This window comes from Cyclopterus lumpus, chromosome 11 (genome assembly GCF_009769545.1).
Source record: "Cyclopterus lumpus isolate fCycLum1 chromosome 11, fCycLum1.pri, whole genome shotgun sequence".
In the NCBI taxonomy this organism is placed as follows: domain Eukaryota; kingdom Metazoa; phylum Chordata; class Actinopteri; order Perciformes; family Cyclopteridae; genus Cyclopterus; species Cyclopterus lumpus.
The window spans coordinates 17933466-17952417 of record NC_046976.1 but is presented as its reverse complement, the minus strand read 5'-3'; the positions used below and the strand labels follow the sequence as shown (position 1 = coordinate 17952417).

The following is an 18952-nucleotide window of genomic DNA, read 5'->3' as shown; positions in this document are numbered from 1 at the left end:
CAAACATGTATTGATAAGCATCAGAAGAGGAGAAGTAAAGTCTAAACTGATAAGCTCATGTGATTACTTTTTATATTCCGTATTGATTAAACTTCCACTTATTTTCTCAATGATTTTTTGGTTGCTTGTCTCATAATACAAGATCTATATAAATCCTCTCAGTTGAGACGGACCTGAGTAACATGTTGCATTTTACATGATAAGTTACTGGAACAATCAATTGATTATCATAACAGTTGCCGTCTGTTGATCAATTTATAATCAATGAATTGTTTGAGGATCTTTGTGCTACTTATTACTACTTATTACCAAAAAAACATAGTGTGTTCAAGGCGTGGCTGGTTAAAAGACACAATATCAACCTTCGGGTGCTTCCTTCTTTATTTTGTGGTCCTTATAAATGTCTTGAAGAGGGTCCACGTTTCAAAATCTAGACTTTTATTATTGAGCTAATACTGTGCACATGTTCATGAATTAATTTGTGTTTCCCAAATGACAACGCAAAATATCTGGTTGCATGTGATATTTCAGCTCAAGAATAATGTTGTGCACATGAGAGCAGGAGTCATAATTATGAGGTAGTAAGTCATAATTATGAGATTTGTAAATTACTTACAACCTATTTTTTTTATCAGTGGCAGAAATGAGTTTCCATAATTGGTTTGCTTTATAATTGTTTTTTTTGTACGAAATAAAAAGAACAAAATCCAACTTTCCATTCGATCTCCTCCCCTAGTTGTGAAAACCTAGGTCTTTTATTTTGAAAATACAGTTTGACTTCCTTCGCATTTTTTTCTCTCGTTTTAATCGATAACGGTCGAGCTTGACGCGAGAGAGAGGAGAGAGAGCGAGCGGAGAACACACAGAAGGGAGAAGGAAGAACCTGCGGCCATGGGAATCAAACTGTACTACACCACCGTCACTGCCTCGCGGACGGTGAGTCAAGTGGCCCGTAGGCCCCGTAGTTTTTCTTTCCGTGCTCCGAGCTCCAGTGTCGGCGGCGGGCGAGCGAACAAAAGCTCCGTCCAAGCCGACACACCCCGCGCGCCCTGTCAGTTCCTCCTGACCGACGCGGCGCGCGCGCGCGCGCGGGGCCTCTCTTCTGCTGGTCAGCGGCGGTTTCTATCGTTACTGGAACGTCGGCGTTGCCAAGTTACCCAGCGGTAAAAACGAAACGTAAAGCGTTTGCAATGGCGCACCAAGGCTAAAATAAATACAATTAAATGTATTCTTTATTCCACAATTGCACATGTACAATTTTATAAATTGTCAATAAGAAAAGGCACAATACATTGCAATACCAATTGGTTAAATAACAAGCCATTACACCGACATTAAAAAAAAAACACAACATAATTTAAAAAAGAGGATATTAAGGCACACAATTTTATTGTATAATTACAAACATACATCACCAGTAACGCATACCGTTACTGTTCTCATGGCCTTTTTATTTGAAAAGCCTTTCAGCGTGAGGGAAGTTGTTTCTATAGAGCATGTTTTTGCTAGGTTAGCTTGTTTTTGTTGCTGTTGCAGAAATGTCTCCTCGAAATATATATAATACTTATCCTAAACAATAGCGTGGTGTCGTCTTCTTGGTACCTCAGGCCCAGCGTAGCGCTTCCTGTACGACAAACGTCATGTACAACATCTGCCAGTTTAAGGGTTTCACGTTTATTGCAAAATGCACGATAACCGTAAAGCAGTTGTTGTTGTTGTGTTTTTTTTTTACCACCGAATACACGACATGCACCGAACGATACTCGTTTTATGGGAACGTAATCTTTTTGTAAGTAGCTCACTTTCTTAACCTTCTTGTTTTTAGTTCCTGTAGTTTGGTGGTAAACGAGCACGAGCAAAGAGGAACTCGAGTACGAGCTGGTTTTGTAGCTTCCGTGTGAGCCGAATTGACCCGTTTTTAATTCAGGAAAAAGTTAATTATTTGATTTATTATTCCATAGAATAAAAGTCTGCATATAAACTGACGTTTTAAAACTCAACATCTTAAGCAGGAGTAGTATGAACACGGCGTGTGGGACAAACACATCTGGCACCTATTAGGTGGGTTGGAATTCAAAGAGGAGTGACGTGCACGAGCGTGTAACTCTCGTGCAGCTGCGTGGTAACCTATAGATGATTGTGATCGATTACAAGTCTCTCTTGTTTGCTTCATCTCCGGCTGCATGGCCACATTGTTCTGTCCTGTTATTTCATCCTGTCAAAGCATCTCCGTCTCTCATTTTTCATTTGTTTGAAAACAAAAACAAAAAAAACAGAGGAAAATCTATTTATTATGTTTAATGTGTATTTAAACATACCGTACTCCTAAAAAAATTAAAACATTCTCAAATACTTTTTATGTTTACCTTTTAAGCATTTTTTTTTTTTAAGTTTTGAAATGTGCTCCCTCTCTTAATGCATCTTGTGGATTGTGCAACAGTACCACACAACAGGAAAGTTTAATATTTGCTTCCCGCAGCAAGAAGGTTTTCCACTTCATACCACTCAGTTGGCTCAGACATAAAAAAGACATTAAAAAAATTCTCCTTTTCCAGCGGAAGGACACGGCCAACTAAATGCCATCTTGTGGGTTTTCAGTTGCGAGGGTGACTGAATGACCCCCTCCTCCCTCTCCAACTTCCTCATTCGCCACCATAAGATAGCAAGAGCATTCCCGAGGGTTGATTAATCATCACCCATGAGCCGGATAACACCACCAGCTTTTTAAAGGCACAGCCTCAAAAAAAGTACTTGCGTCATTTAGTTTATTTATTTAGTCTTCTATTGCAGCATTGTGCCTTTTTGAAAGAAAAAAAAAAGGTGTAAATTCCACATGACATTTCTTCTCATTATTTATCTCAGCATGACAGCCGTTAGTCGTTCTGCTCCACTTAGTTTACAGAAAAAGCACTCGATAAAAGCGGATTTTGAGCCGTAATGGCAAAAAGTCACCACATGCAGATAAACTGCTCGGGGTTTAATGAATCGACTGGTTCCTAGTTGTTATGCTGGCCTTGAGTACATTTTGTTTTGTTGGTCTTTTTCAGGTGAAGTCTCAACAGGCAGAAGTGATGCGAATCCTTGAGAGTAAAAGCATCCAGTACGAGCTCATCGACATCTCTGTGGGCAGGGAGGTGTGTGACGAGATGAGAAGCAAAGCGGGGAACCCCGCGGCGGTTCCTCCCCAGCTGTTCAACGAAGACCAGTACTGCGGGGTGAGGGAAGCGCACGTGTACGTGCACGTACATGTACACGTACACGTACTGCCCGACTGGTCTAGTCGTAAAAGTCGTCAGTGTTGTATCGGTATAAGTGGCGAGTATCGAACTGCCAAATATATGTTCACGAGAGCACAGAAACCTTGCCTCTGTTGTTGTCCACAGGTTTATATTTCAACTGTAAAAAGTCCTTTTTATTACATATTTTGCTCACAATTCTCTTATGACCAGGTATTAAGAGTCCTTATTGTTAAAAAAAAAACAGCCGTTTCTGCAGGTTTAACATTAAATATCGGTCAATCTTTTCCACCAGAATCTTACATACGTGAACTCTTCTGGTTTCAGTAAAACAAATGGCCGCTCTGTTTGAGCTCTCTGTTTCACTGTGAATTACAAGCTTTAGGCTGCTGCCTGCTGGTTAAGTGAGATATCTCATTAAAAAATATGAAATGGCCAAATAAGTTCACTGTTTAAAAGGTGACAATTTTACATTGAAATAGTGCAAATACTCCTGAGCTCAGTTTCCCAAACATTCACCGGCCCTTTGCAAACCAAGTCTATAGTCTCTGTCGACTGACGCTATTCCTCTCTGCAGGACTACGACATGCTATCCGAGGCGGTGGAAGCCGACACAGTGGACCAACTTCTGAAGCTGGCATGAGGAATGCGGAGTGTAACTCTGTCTTAACCCCCCCCCCGACACACACACACACACACACACACACAACCCTCATGGAGGCCCTTCATCCAGTCTCTTTCTGCACCACTGGCAGTATCCACTCACTTTCATTGCCATAACGAAGAATGCCAAATATCAAACTAATCAGAAGACACACATTCCCCCCCCTCCTGCACCATTAGACTCAATCTGTTTGTTTTTTCTTCTTCTTTCTGTTCTTTCCTTTCGATTTACTTTTCTCACCATCAACGGGGTGTCTAGGTGTGGGGTAATTAGGTCGACCAATCTTGCCCAAGATCGCTGGAGGTTTAAAGTAACGTTTACCCCCAGAATGTTCCGCATCCTCTGCAGAACGAACGCACAATCATCTCTCAGTCTTAACTACTTCTGTCGTCCTTCTCTGTAGCCTTCAAGTTCCCGTGTTGTACTTGGCCGCATGTTATTTTAATTTTATTTTGCTTCACACGGATGCAAATGCACCGGGAAGTAGCGAGGACTGTAACGTCCTGAAGCCCCATTAATTATGGAACTTATAGCTGCTAAAAGATGCTTTTTTGGCGTGAACAGCTTTTTTTTTTTTGTGTGTGTTGTTTCGGCCCGTTGGTCGCTTCATGCAATATCTGAGAAACGGTTTGGTTCTAAAGTGGGAACCCACTGACGTCTTGTCCTCATCCCACTTGTTTCAAGGGGACGATGATGCCAACAGAACTAAAAATTAAAAAAAAGTATAAATGACTTCGATCAAGCCACAAATGTCTTAGATACATTTCCTTCCTTACATTTGCAAAGACGATTTAAATATATATATTTTAAATCGTGTATTGTAGACGGTAGTTTGTGATCGGTGTACTTTGCCATTAGCCACAGTGTCTTAAAAAAAAATATATATATATATATATATATATATATATATATATTTATATTCCCATGTATATTCCCATGTATTACTGCCTGAAATATCAGTAAAAAAAATCAGACATTTTCAAATCGTACACAGTTGCTTTCAAGGTGCAGTGTGTAGGACTTGGCGCCATCTAGTGGTGAGGTTTGCAAATGGAAACCAACTAAAACTCTCCAATGTGTCAGAGGCCGACTGCAAAGACAACAAAAAAAAGATTCAGTATTCCCCAACCAACATGTTGTTCAGTGTGAAAAGATTTAAACCTTCATGAGAGAAAATCCAATTTACAGGATATATATATATATATATATATGATTAAATAAATAATCCCAATAATGTCTGCACCCCTTTTAGAACCAAATCCTCTCCTTAGAGATGTCACGATGGGTCACCAATGCAATATATATATATATATATATATATATATATATATATATATATATATATATATATATATATATATATATATCTCTGTAATGTGGATTTTCACTGTAGTATTAACACTTACCGGCTGTCTTCTACGTTTTTCCGTAAGCTGCATAACTTGGAAGCTTTGTTTCGGGCACCCATGGGGGCTCCGTGTCTGTAAACACCCAGAAGGGAACGTTTCATATTGATGATGAGACTGGAAAAAGATGTGAACTTTTTTTTTTTAGCTTTCAACCCCCGCAGCTTGTCATCCCTCCGGCTTATTCCACGTTACAGTTCCACAGGCCGTAGCGTGGCATGAAGATGCAGCAATGCGACTATGCACGGACACCCTGAACACGGACATAATGGTCTTACTCGCCTTAGGGGAACACTCGCTGCTATGTATGCACATTAATTCAGTTATAAATATACATCATGTTCATGTTTTTGAGTTACTTGTGTTGTTTTATTATCGAGAACTACATATTTTCCTTTTCTCACTCTTAACTTCTTTCAAATCCCCCCCCCCCCCCCCCCCGGTAAAGACGGCCTTCACACACAATGTTTGCGCACTGTTTTGTAAGTCAATGTTCGCCTATGTATGTTCACTATGAATCATGTTTTAGACATTCCATCTCTCTCTCTCTCTCTCTCTCTCTTCTGTTTTGCTTTTGGACCAACTCCCCTTGACCAAAAAAAAAAAGTAAAAAGAACAATAGGGACTAAAATGCTGTTGTCTTCCAAGAAGATTGTGAAAAAAAAATGATTGTTGTCTGGAATTTATTTATCCATGGGACTACCAACAGCTTTAAATAAAAAATAAGTGTCTAAATCAACTGTGGCATCCTGAATGTACAGTCCGATATACAGGAAAAAATACATTTAGTTAAAATGTTTGTTTTAATGGAGGATTTACCAAGATAGTGTGGGGATTTCGAGACCCACAAGGGTCAGTCAGTGAAATATTCTGACTGCCAATACTTCCACACTCTGGATCTTCAGTGTCAGTACTTTTATAATGCTGCATGTATGTTGTACATTATTCTTTCACTATTGCATGCACACTTTATCATTAATATGTTCTGTATAGAATAAAATCTGACAGCAGGCTTGTACAAATAGATGTAGTTGGTTGGTTTAAACTTAAATGCATAGTAACTAGTTTGATGTGGGCTGCACGGTGGCGTAGTGGCTAGCACTGTCGCCTCACAGCAAGAGGGCCGCGGGTTCGATTCCCGGTCGGAGCGGTCCTTCTGTGTGGAGTTTGCATGTTCTCCCCGTGGCAGCGTGGGTTCTCTCCGGGCTCTCCGGCTTCCTCCCACAGTCCAAAGACATGCTGCAGGTTAATTGATCTCTAAATGGCCCATAGGTGTGAATGTGAGAGTGAATGGTTGTATGTCCCTACATGTGCCCTCGATGGACTGGCGGCCTGTCCAGGGTGTCCCCTGCCTTCGCCCTATGTCAGCTGGGATAGGCTCCAGCGCCCCGCGACCCTAATGAGGATAAGCGGTATTGAAAATGGATGGATGGATGGATGGATGGATAGTTTGATGTGATTGGCTAATATGAGGTAATTCATGTGATTTATTTATTCCAATTAAGAATAATCAGTAATTAGAAAATCATAATGCATTTGAAGAACAACGCTAATCAATGTTCTGCTCAGTTGCAGTACCTCATCTGTTCCTTAAGAGGTGCTAATGAGGCTTCTACTTTTACAGAAGAAGAGATGCAACCGGAAACATTGATCCTGATTTCAAACTAAAACCAACACGTCGTTGCGTACTGAACACGACATTGCATCTTGTTTGCTTTCATGAAAAATATACAAATATATAACTACACTCAATCGTGGACATACTATGTGGTTAAAGCTTGGGAAAGAAACATCTCACACCACGGACTGTTCTTCTCTAAGCTGTGTCGTCACACGCCCCCCGGTAATGGTTTTACTTTGAAAATATCCACCGGATGTTCCGCTGTTGATGAGCTTCAGGTGTTGCAGAACGCTGATCCGAAGAAGGAAGCTGTAAACATTTTTTTGAGAGGTTACGGCCGAGGTAAGGTGACTATATTAAAGGCTTTGGTGTGAAAGACGGAAACAAAAAGAAAAATAAACTCACTGAGCTGATTAATGACTAGTTATTTCATTCTGCGTTGTGACTGACACTAATTCATACGTCAGCTAGCTTAAACTAAGCTAGCTAAACAAATTTAAATGTTTTCAGACGTTAATATAACGTCAGTTAACGTACAATAAGACATTTCTCATGATATTTAATTAGAGAAATACACGTTAATAACACTGTATTAATGACAGCTGCCACATTTATCTGCCGTTGCTCGGTGTTTATGTCGGCAAAGACAGCAGCAGGTGTTGCTTTTCTTTAAAGGTGACGTTGTCTTTTAGGTAAACACAACAATACAGTTTTTTATTATTATTTAGGAGTCGCTGGTTCCAGTCTTGGCATCCTTTACGTATCATAGTCTCCAAGCAGCACTTTTTCATTCAATCGTTAAAAAGGGCTGTTTTTGGAAGTCACGTGACACTGAAGACAAATCAATCAATAGACCATACATGTTTTTGTTTTTTTGTCGTTTAATTATTAAATTAGTGTATTTGTATCTCTGCAATTTATTATTCTTTTTATTGAGGCTCAGTGCACCAAAAGTTAGATCATTTTCAATGCGTAGCTTGTGAAATATTGACCCTTAAACGTCTTCCTCCAACCCAAGACATGTTCCTAAAACTGTATTGACCATTTGCATCTCTGTCCAGAACCAATTTCCTGTTTACTCTGTAAAATTTGTGCTCCAGAACAGTTTTTTATTAGAAATGTATGAAGGCTTAAATAATGAATTAAGTTGCAATAATATGATGCACTTGGTTGTCTCGGGGAATATGATGACAATGTTTTTGTTTTTCCACTCGCAAAGATGAGCGTGCCAGACTACATGCAATGTGCCGAGGACCACCAGACGGTACTTGTGGTGGTCCAGCCGGTCGGCATAGTGCCGGAGGACCAGTTCTTCAAGATCTACAAACGAATCTCCAGCGTGAGCCAGGTGAGCATCAGGGACTCGCAGCGCCTCCTCTACATCCGCTACCGCCACCACTACCTGCCGGAAAACAACGAGTGGGGGGACTTCCAGACGCACCGCAAGGTGGTGGGTCTCATCTCTATCACCACCTGCGCTTCGGCCAAAGAGTGGCCCCAGACCGCGGAGCGCTTCCACGCCCAGAAGGAGGTGTACAGCTCCACGCTGTACGATTCCCGCCTGCTGGTTTTCGGGCTGCAGGGAGATATCGCGGAGCAGCAGCGGACGGACGTGGCCTTCTACCCCAGCTTCGAAGACTGCCCCGACGTGGAGAAGAGAGTGGACGACTTTGTGGAGTCAATATTTATTGTTCTGGAGTCCAAGCGGCTCGACCGGGCCACGGACAAGTCAGGTGACAAGATCCCGCTGCTCTGTGTGCCCTTTGAGAAGAAGGACTTTGTGGGTTTGGACACGGACAGCAGGTGAGTTGTTGATTTCTTTCCACTTCAGCATTTACATCTCTACAGCCAGTTAATGTGATTTACTGCATTGTGTGTTTGTTTCTGGGTCAATTTGCTTGTTACACATCAGCCGTGCATGCTGTAAAATTCTCCTCTCTTTTTTTTGATTTTTGCTGCGTTCAATTTCATTTATTTACCTTGGTTTATGTGTCTTTCTTCTGTTGTTGTTTTGTTTTCTCTCATACTGTCCTGTGAGTTTATTGTTGGGTGTGAAAAGGTGAGATGTTAGACTCGTAAGTTTAGTGAACCCGCACCGACCCCATCAGCTTTTAGCCGTGCCCTGAAGTGAAATGCCAAACCTCTGCACTGTTGTGCGTTTGATCACGACTCCGAGCCAAACTCATCGCTCCTCTGCAGGTTTCAATTCACACACAAACTGATTGAAAAATCTGGATTGAAGTTGCGAGCCAAAAAAATAGCCCCATAGCTGTTAAATTCCTGCTCGATGAGTAAAAATTGTTGGCTTAATAGTCAGTTTGGCTGCAGATACCGGCCACGGATCATGGATACTTTTTTCATGAGAAGAGACGTTACCTTCCAGCTGGGCATGGCAACGCAGCGACTCATAAAAAAAACACACATTTCTTAATGGCATCCATGTCCAAAGATCCAGTTTATTTGCTGTGGAACGGGCCTCCTTTTCATTTTAGTTTTCACTCCTGTAAGTTGGGTTCTGAGCATTGGCGTTAATTCCTCTACATGAGAAATGTTGTGTGTGGCTTATCGTCTGCACGTGACCTTCCCAGTCCATCAGAAGGTTGCACAACAGGGTTCATAATTTCCCCTGTAACAGTCCCCCCCCCCCCCCCCCCCCCCCCAGTATCCTGGTGTAGCTGCTCCTTCCTTAGTCCCCGACTGCAGGGTGGTAGGTCGGCTCATGCTCCGTCCTTGTTCAGTCTCTCCCCTTGTGCTTGTGCTTCCCCGATCCATACATCTCCTTCTGTAGCTGACTGGTAGGATTCACTCGAGTCTCCTCTCCCGGCTCCCTGCTGACATAGGAAATGACAATAGCAGCAAGTCGCAGCTGTTTTTGTGAGGAAAAAAAAAAAGAATAGATTCACTATATGAATAAACCAAAATCTAACCCCCAAAAGCCCCTAAACATATATTTCAGTCTAGCAACGCCATTCACCCTGCTGTTGACTGAACATGTTTCCCCCCCCCCTTTACCTGCTGCTCTCTCTCAGGCATTATAAAAAGCGTTGCCAGGGGCGGATGAGGAAGCATGTCGGGGACCTGTGTCTCCAGGCAGGCATGCTGCAGGACGCCCTCGTCCACTACCACATGGCCGTGGAGCTGCTCAGGGGTGTGAATGACTTCCTCTGGCTGGGGGGTAAGTCGGGAGGATGGAGGCTTATTTATATAAAACAGGATTGACAAGGCGAGAATGACTTTATTGTTGTTGATTTAGTTTACTAAATGTATTAGCGCCTGGCCTCTGACGCTGGACTTTTAAGGTCAATACCGGTATTGAGATTTGATAGTTTTTGTTTTTTTAACGTGAACACAAAAGCATCCTTTTTAAAGTTTGGATAATCAAGAATTGTGACAAACGCGTACTGAGATTTTACAGTTAATAAAAATAAACTTGTCAGTGCTCTCTGGGTTCGAAACTACGTAAATACCTCAAACGTAATATCTTTGGCATTTCAGTGCAGTTATTTATTGGTGGTCATACACACTTCTACCAAGAAAGGCCAATATTATTGACGTGTAAATTTCCACTTTATTAGCAGTGTGAACACCGGGGCTTTTAGAACTTTATTGATTGAGCAATCCTCAGATCTATGAAAGAACAATGAATAAGAGCTGCGCAGCGCTGGAACCTTTTGTCTTCTGTTTATTTGTTCCCTTCCAGCTGCGTTGGAGGGTTTGTGTTCAGCCTCCGTTATATTCCACTACCCCGGAGGCACAGCGGGGAAGACCGCAGGACGAAAGCCGAGCATCTCCCAGCCGGCGGACGCAGGGAAACGCCACAGGCCAGGTGAGCACCGGATGCGCTAACAAGCGAAGGCTGGCGTCTGTGAGCGAGCTGTGACGCAGTGAGAGTGTCGCCGCTGACCTGACGACTCAAACGCCGCTCGGCTAAGGCTGCGTCCTTTGTGTGCAGAGGACGGGATGCGCGTTCCTGATTGTATTCACACTTAACATCATCGAATCTTTTCACTCTGTTATTAACATGTTATTAACACGGTGTTTTATCAACAGTGCCTTGTATGTAACTACACAATAAGTGGAGCATTGTTTATCTGAGGACATCACATTTTAGGGTTGCAAGTTATTGCATTATTGATTAATGTAGTACAGATAATTATTGTTCAATTGTTGTCGGTTTCTACTCATCCAGGTTGTGCCTGTGTTCCGCTATGTAAAATTACTGTTTCGAGTCCGGCGGCTTTAAAGCGAGCATGAATTAATATAACGGGCTCTCTGACGGTGAGGTCAAATGATTTAAATATTTTAAGTGTAGATATACACTTATTTATATAGATTTAATCTATGAAATCTATGAAATGTGTATGTATATATATATATATATATATATATATATATTTATTTATTTATTTTTTTGTTAAATATATATATATATATATATATTTAAAAAATATTAAAAACAAATATATATATATATATATATGTATATTTAAAAAAAAAAATATATATATATTTATATTAGTATGCAGTTAATCAGCCAGTTGCAGGATATCATAGCCAAATAAAACACAACTAGTTCTTTAGCTTAAGAGTTTCGTCCTTCAATTCTTATGTGACCGACGCAGCCAATTAGGGCGTTTCAGGCTTCAGTGGTTCAGCCTCTTTCCGTCTCTGCTTTTTTAAAATCTGGACGCACCTGAAATAACTATCATTTTATAATTAGGGAGTTGAGGCCCGACGCCAGCTTCGCGAGACCGGTATTTATGTTTGGATGCTTAGAGATCGCCCCAGAGAGATATATATTTTTATATATACACACTGATATCGATGACTCTCCTGTCCACAGCAGTGTATTGCTTTGCTCCCGTGCCCGTTTACGAGCTAGCGCTCTTCTTCTTTGCCTTTTGTGCACTCGGCTGGACGGTTTATCACACCACTTCTGTGTGTGTGCGCGTTCTCCTGCACCTGCCAATAAAAACCAGGACCCACCTCCTTTTTAAAAACGGAGCCACGAGAGATGGGGGAAGTCTCTCGTGACTCTTCGATCAGTGTAATTTCTAGCAAAACTGCTGCAGCCATAAAGCACAACTGTTGGCACTAACACTGCTAACATTGCGTCATCGAGTGAATCTGCATTCTTTGTCTCCATCTGTAGGAGCTCAGGAGGTTCTCATTGACCCAGGTATGGTATGTCTAACCCACGTAGCTCTTGTAGACAACAATCTGCCTCATTGCTTGTGGTCACATCTGCCTTGTGTTTGATGTCGTTTTTTTTTCATCCTACATCATCAGCTTGCTGATTGCTATGGTTTATTTTCTCCTTTGAGAAGTGATTGATGCCCCCCATCCCCCCTCCCCTCCTTAAGCCAGGTCGTGTTCTCTCCTGTGTTGGTTTTTTTTTCCTCCCTAACTTACCTGCTCTCTCTCACAGCCACGCTTTTGGGGATCTGTATCACATGACTACAACTAAATACTTAAAATGGTCACTCTGAGGAGCCTCTATTTTTTTTATTACCTAACATCGTACTCGTGATTATTATGCAAAGATCACTTAACCCGATTGAGGACATTTTAATGTTTTCGTCGCATATCTCTCAAAGCACCAGCAGGTGGCAGCTCATCACCAGTGGTGCATACTTTAAGTTCCTGCATATGACTCTCTGTTGCTTGATCTGTCACTTTCATAACCTAAAAAAAAAAAAAATAGTAATTGTACTTTTATTATCGGTGCAATCGTTGCCTGAAGTGTTTTCTCTTTGTAAAAACTGGCCTACAAAGTAGTGCAGTGCAGCGTCTCGCCATCTTGGAGGCCTCCGAATACTCATGACATCACTTCCTGCTGGCGTCGTGGGAGAGCGGGACGATTTGGTGTCGCGGTGTTTATGATTTCCGTTTTTTTGGCTTTTGAAATAAAGCGCGCACATTTCACAGAGTTCCATTCAACATCATCTGTTGTTCAGATACGTTACGTGAACACCATTTTATGTACACATTTACATATGCGTGTTTATGTAAAATGCACGTGGCGGTATCTTTTTAAAAAAAAAGAGTAATTGGTGGATTTAAGTTTCCCCTCCTTCACCCGTTTCCTTTCCTTTTTCTGTGCTGGAAGGGACTGAAGCTGCGGTTGCCGCGGTGACGGTCTCAGACTAATCGCGCGTCCCGTCCTCTCTTTTGAGTGCAGGCGCCCTCACGGCCAACGGCATCAGCGCCGACACCAGCACCGAGATCGGGAGAGCGAAGAACTGCCTGAGTCCCGAGGACATTATCGAGAAGTACAAAGAGGCCATCTCCTACTACGGAAAGGTAATCAAAAACTACACACACCTGTTGTTGGGTTAAAGGTACACATGGGGAACATTCCTCCAGGTTTTAACATATAATAAAGCATTTTCGGTACATGAGACAATAAATTCTGCATTTGTGCATAATATCAGACAACTAGAATATTGATGAGAAATTGCAGCATATCCACCATCTAGCAAATTATGTATTTGTAATAAAAGGTTAATATTGGCTTTGTCAATATAAGTCAACGCTCGGTGCAGAAATGTTAATGTCTTTAATTCAATTCACTATATTGTTCATCACATATTGATGGGAAATTGTCACAAGGCTCACAAACAACGTAAAAAACATTTATTCCTTCAACACATAAAATCCGGTGTGTAAAGATGCATTAAAATCAGGCGACGGTCTATTTAGCGTATAGTTTATAGTGTTTTTATACGTTTTCTTTCTAGTCTGTCGTAAGCAAAGTCAAATAAATGGATTTTGCATTTTTCAAGGCCAGACTTGAGTAAGTGCTTCTCAGTAAATGACAAAAGCACAATATTAGAGCAGGAAATATACTCAAAGCAAAAAAAAAAGAAGCAATTAGTATGACTTGAGTTGGCAAATGTCTTATATCTTCAAAGGCAAGTCTGATTATACACGATTTATTTTTTCTTATCGCCAACAAGACTAAATCCAAGATGACTTCTTGCCTGATATTTCTTCTTCCTTTGTACCATAGAGCTCCTTTTGTTGTCCCAAAACTCTTGAAAGCACATCAATGAGCCGGGTTATTCAAACCTCTTGGAAGTTAATTACCAAAAGTCCGACGTTTCTTCGGAAATTATTATTATTATTATTATTATGATTATTATTTGTTATAGAATAGAGTGGAGTTTCAGTCCGCAACATCAAACATGTAGCAAACCACCGCTAGCTACATTAGCACAGGAAGCTTATTGTCTATTTGGGATATATATAAAGTATTTAAAAATGAGATTGATGATTTTATTTCATCCTTGAAAAATTGATGTCTGGGAGAAAAGGGTAAATATAAAATAACAGATAAGATATAAATGATTTGAGGCATTTTATCATCCACTTTTGATTTTCCATCATGCTTCCACAGTTTGGCCAGTACGACTGAAACAAGTATTAAATAGCATTTTATGTTGAATTAAATAAAAATTAAATATAAATATATAAAATATTATATTATAATTTATTTATATATATATATATATATATATATATATATATATATATATATATATATATATATATAAATAAAATGATATATAGTTGGTTTATATTGAAAAATGTATTCATCAATTATTCATTCGGAACAAATGAACTTATGCTGCCTCAGACAGGCTGGAGAAGTCGGAATAAAAGGTGATTTAAGGCATTTCCCTTTTTTTATTTTAGTTCAGATAAACACTCCAGAGCTTTAAAGGTGATCACAACAACCTTGACTTGGATCTGATGATGAGTCACTTGAGTCCACTTATCCCTCCAGTGTTTAGATAAATGTTCATTCTGTGCATGACGGTGTGTGAGCATTCAGGTTGCTCTTTAAACAAATCGTAGCTACTCCCTATACTCTGTGTGTGTGTGTGTGTGTGTGTAGTATTCACCCGTGTCACCAGGGGGCAGTGTTTGACGAGGTTTGAGTGGCATCAGACCTCAACATGCTGACAGCGGCTGTTTGTCGGGACTCACCAGCTTGTGTAATCTCTGGAAATAATAATTTTTTTTTTTTTTTTTATAAAATACGATCTGTGACAGACAAAACCACATGAATCGGCGCGTGGCGTAATGTATTTGTACTCTCCTTTTCACTGTACTTGTACAACGTCACAGAGAGTAGTATTCAAGTATCCGTAATGCTTAGGGAGAGCTGAGCAGGCTCATTACGCAACCCTGTGTTTTATCTCCATTATTATAATGAACCTTTTTTCTCACACTGACTTACCTATAACCGGCTCATTCAGAATACAATTACATCTCAACACTCATTCAGATATTAATTGAATTTTAATAATGACACATTGGACGAGAGTTAGATGTGAGATTTAAAAGAAAATTTAAAAAAAAAAAGTTTTATGGAAGGCCGGAAATCCCTTAAAAAAAACAACCAACCCCGAGCGACGGGGAATCGAAGTCATCGCACTCGTCGGTCTCATCCCACACGGACAGTGACTGATGAGGGTGCTAATGAAAACACATTCTCTCTGATTAGGAGGTGGGGTGCAGAAGTCAAGGCGACCCTCATCGACTGTTCGTTTTTTCATTAACCGAGCCCCCTCCCCCTTTTCCTCTCCTCTTATCTCCCGCAGTATAAGAACGCCGGCGTCATCGAGCTGGAGGCCTGTGTGAAAGCGGTCCGTGTGCTGGCCATTCAGAAGAGGGCGAGGGAGGCCTCCGAGTTCCTGCAGAACGCCGTTTACATCAACCTGGGACAGGTACGCGATCTGACCGTCCTGCACCACCACAGGGGGGGGTGGGGGGGGGTTATTGGTATGCAATTAATCAGCCAGTTGCAGGATATCATAGCCAAATAAAACACAACTAGTTATTTAGCTTAAGAGTTTCGTCCTTCAATTCTTATGTGACCGACGCAGCCAATTAGGGCGTTTCAGGCTTCAGTGGTTCAGCCTCTTTCCGTCTCTGCTTTTTTTTAAAAATCTGGACGCACCTGAAATAACTATCATTTTATAATTAGGGAGTTGAGGCCCGACGCCAGCTTACATACCTATTTAACTATAAGTGTGGAGCAATCTGGTGAAAGCGTTCGTTAAAGTCCCTTCAAGTCCCTTCAAGCACTTCTTCGCGAGACCGGTATTAATGTTTGGATGGTTAGAGATCGAGAGATGTTTGAAAAGATATATAAAAATACTCGGCTGGGAATAAAGATTTGAGACGTTAAAACAATTTAAAATTCAACTCATACAAGAATCCAGAATCTATGAAAATGTTTGAGTTAAACTTGTAGACATAAACAACAACAATAATATACATTTATATTAATAATAATATATTATATTTGGAATTCCTTCTCATTTTCCAATTTAATCTATAGGCCAACATGTCATTTTAAAAAAAATGTATTTATCGTTGCATTTATGTATATTTCATTGGTATATAAACACATTTTGTATGTGGCTATTGATACAAAATTTCCATATTTTGGAAATGTATGTTGCATGTGGGCCCAATGTGTGTAATGAAATGCATCCGGATGCTTTTGAAGACATGCGTGTAATTAAATCCAAGAGTTTGATTTTGATAATCCAAGTGAAGCGACACACAGGGGGTCGTACGGTCATGGAAAACTTGGAAAAGTCATGGAAATTTAAAATGGTTATTTTCAGGCCTGGAAAAAAAAAATGTAATCCCAAAAATGTTGGAGAAGTCATGGAAATTTGTTCATATTCGTATGTTCATTTACGCAGTTTGATTTAAAAGAAACATTTATATTAATCAAACTATTGTCTCTCATTCATTTGTGTCATTTAAGGTATACCAGCGAGATTTCACAAAATGTTTGGTCATGGAATCTTGGTTTAAAGTCATGGAAAAGTCATGGAAAAGTCATGGAAATTCATTGGGCACCATGTGCATGCACCCTGCACACACTTGTGGACATTAACGTTGTCTCCGTAAACCGCAGCTCTCGGAGGAGGAGAAGATCCAACGCTACAGCATCCTGTCCGAGCTCTACGAGCGGATCGGCTTCCATCGCAAGTCGGCGTTCTTCAAGCGCGTGGCGGCCATGCAGTGCGTGGCCCCCACCATCCCGGAGCCCGGCTGGAGGGCCTGCTACAAGCTGCTGCTGGAGACGTTGCCCGGATACAGCCTGTCGCTTGACCCCAAGGACTTCAGCAAAGGTGAACGTGCACACACTCGGTGGTCCTGGAATGTGACGTTCTAGAGATAACCGGGTTTGTTTATCGGTCCTTTTTTTCTTTCTTTTCTTTTTACAAACTTTTTCACAGCAGCCAGTTTGACTTGTGTTTTATTTCAGGGTACACGCAGGTGTAATTAATAACATTAATTACGGCCCTGTTCCATTTAGGGTGGCCAGAGCCCGGGTATTGTACGTTTATCAGAATCAGGTACTCACTCGCACTCCTGTACACTATATAATTCATACGTTCTGTTCTCTTCTGGCCGTTATTCAAGCCGTTGGAGGATTGTTCCCTCAGAACGGGCTTTCAGTGTCTAGCTGGTAGTTTCTTTTGTCAAACCAGCTCGTTGGAGGTGAAATGTTCGCCCTTGGACTGTGCACGCTTTGTTTTCTTTGATATGTAGGATGCTTGACACCGATGGCACGCCCCCTGGACCTTGATCAGGGTTTACTACCAAGCAATTTAATACAAAGGCGCATATTATCTCTCCATCATAATTATCTTCTCGGCATTCGTTGAGCGGATGTATTTCCGTCTCGCCGTCTCTGCACAGTTTGCATTACTCCTAATGATGAGGCGACATTACACAGGCAATTTAATGTTCTCTGTGAATAAAAAAAAAAAGAAAACAAACCCAACTTGTCAAATCAAGTTGATCTGCGTGGAGATGCCTTTCTATCGGTGACTCAGGGCTGGATTTCTCGGTTGCAGAACTAAATTGGTTTTCAGTTTGCTAGATTTAACCGCTTATTGTTCATTCGAGGGACGTTGAATGAACAAAAAAAATAAATCATTTATTTCTCTGGCGCGCGTCACCCTTGCATACTATAAATGCCACTGCAATAAAATGATTTCTACATGATCTAAACAGAAGAAAAGCAGAAAGGTGATTTTAATTAGTATCCGGTTACTAGAGGGCAAACGGAAAGAATTGTGAGACGTTACATCAGACGAATAGATTATTACGCAGTCATTTCTATTTAATTTGTTTTAATTATGCACTTTCCATTGCAGTAGTCTGTAGGTAAACTAGGCACCCAGAGACGGGCAGAAAACAAGCAGAAAGTCACCCCACAGGACATGCATGAAGGCTTTCTATTACATATTGTTATGTAACATTCCACTACATGAATACATGAGCTACCCCACATGCCGGTGAATTTGGACTCTTTCGGTTTTGCCAACCTCTCCTCGTATGAGGCTGTAACCGCCACGAATTGGATCCATCCTTTTTTAACAAGAGTATTTTTCCAGTTTAATCCTGGCTGCATCGATGGAAGCCGACCGTGGAAACTGTACCTTTTTTGTGGGTCCAGCTGGTCTCCAAGAAGGCCCGACTCCCCTAATGGCCCCTCAACCTCATCTATTCGCTGCACAGAGGATTGTGGGTCAGGAGAGCCACACGGGAGAGAAGTTTGCCTGGAGGGCTTTCTGCCAGAAAGAGTTTATTTGAACTCAAACCATGAACTCTTCCCGTGTGCACGGCCCCTCGTGAGGGGCAGGAAATGACCCTTGGAGGGTTTACATTATCCAGCACTCGCTGCTTTTTAACTAGACCAAGTTTTTTTAAATCTGACTCAGTAAACAAATCCCTTCCCGGACAATAATGTTACGGACAATATTCTCAGTATTTAATACCAAACAGGATTCATCTTTTTGTTTTGGTTTACAGTAAGGCTAATTAGCAAAGCATCCTTCAAGAGTAAAACATAAGAGTTGAGGCTCCAGATGTATTGGATAACGCGTAGAAAAACATAAAAGTATGAAAGTATTCCCAAGAACGAGGAATGTTTCCTTCGAACGTCGTCATTGCTTTTAAAAGGTTTGAGATGAGTCAGAACTAT

The 18952-nt window shown here is 41.0% G+C and overlaps 2 protein-coding genes across 4 annotated transcripts in view; both read left to right on the top strand.

Annotated features, from left to right (window-relative positions):
* The first annotated feature begins 804 nt into the window (after window positions 1–804).
* sh3bgrl3 (SH3 domain binding glutamate-rich protein like 3) lies at window positions 805–6045 on the top strand. Its single transcript, XM_034545839.1, has 3 exons — window positions 805–936; window positions 3048–3215; window positions 3814–6045. Exons 1-3 carry the CDS (start codon window positions 892–894, stop codon window positions 3877–3879), a joined length of 279 nt encoding a protein of 92 aa, XP_034401730.1. The 5' UTR covers window positions 805–891; the 3' UTR covers window positions 3880–6045.
* Window positions 6046–7160: 1115 nt separating this feature from the next.
* The window catches only part of trappc9 (trafficking protein particle complex 9), a 126118-nt gene continuing 114326 nt past the window's right edge, over window positions 7161–18952 (top strand). For 2 of the 3 annotated variants that reach the window (XM_034545833.1, XM_034545835.1), the window contains exons 1-8: window positions 7177–7269; window positions 8147–8730; window positions 9957–10102; window positions 10628–10753; window positions 12080–12106; window positions 13109–13230; window positions 15537–15662; window positions 16871–17087. In XM_034545833.1, the coding sequence (XP_034401724.1) occupies window positions 8147–8730; window positions 9957–10102; window positions 10628–10753; window positions 12080–12106; window positions 13109–13230; window positions 15537–15662; window positions 16871–17087 (1348 nt within the window). In that variant the 5' untranslated portion in view covers window positions 7177–7269. Of the gene's footprint in view, window positions 7270–8146; window positions 8731–9956; window positions 10103–10627; window positions 10754–12079; window positions 12107–13108; window positions 13231–15536; window positions 15663–16870; window positions 17088–18952 lie in introns of all 3 variants that reach the window. The other variant, XM_034545834.1, reaches the window with a different exon arrangement.

Bases quoted from the DNA above. Each gene is read 5' to 3' on its own strand.
- sh3bgrl3 (XM_034545839.1), top strand. From the start codon at position 892: ATGGGAATCAAACTGTACTACACCACCGTCACTGCCTCGCGGACG. The intron at 937-3,047 runs GTGAGTCAAGTG...GGTCTTTTTCAG, and splicing joins CCGTCACTGCCTCGCGGACG to GTGAAGTCTCAACAGGCAGA. The intron at 3,216-3,813 runs GTGAGGGAAGCG...TCCTCTCTGCAG, and splicing joins ACGAAGACCAGTACTGCGGG to GACTACGACATGCTATCCGA.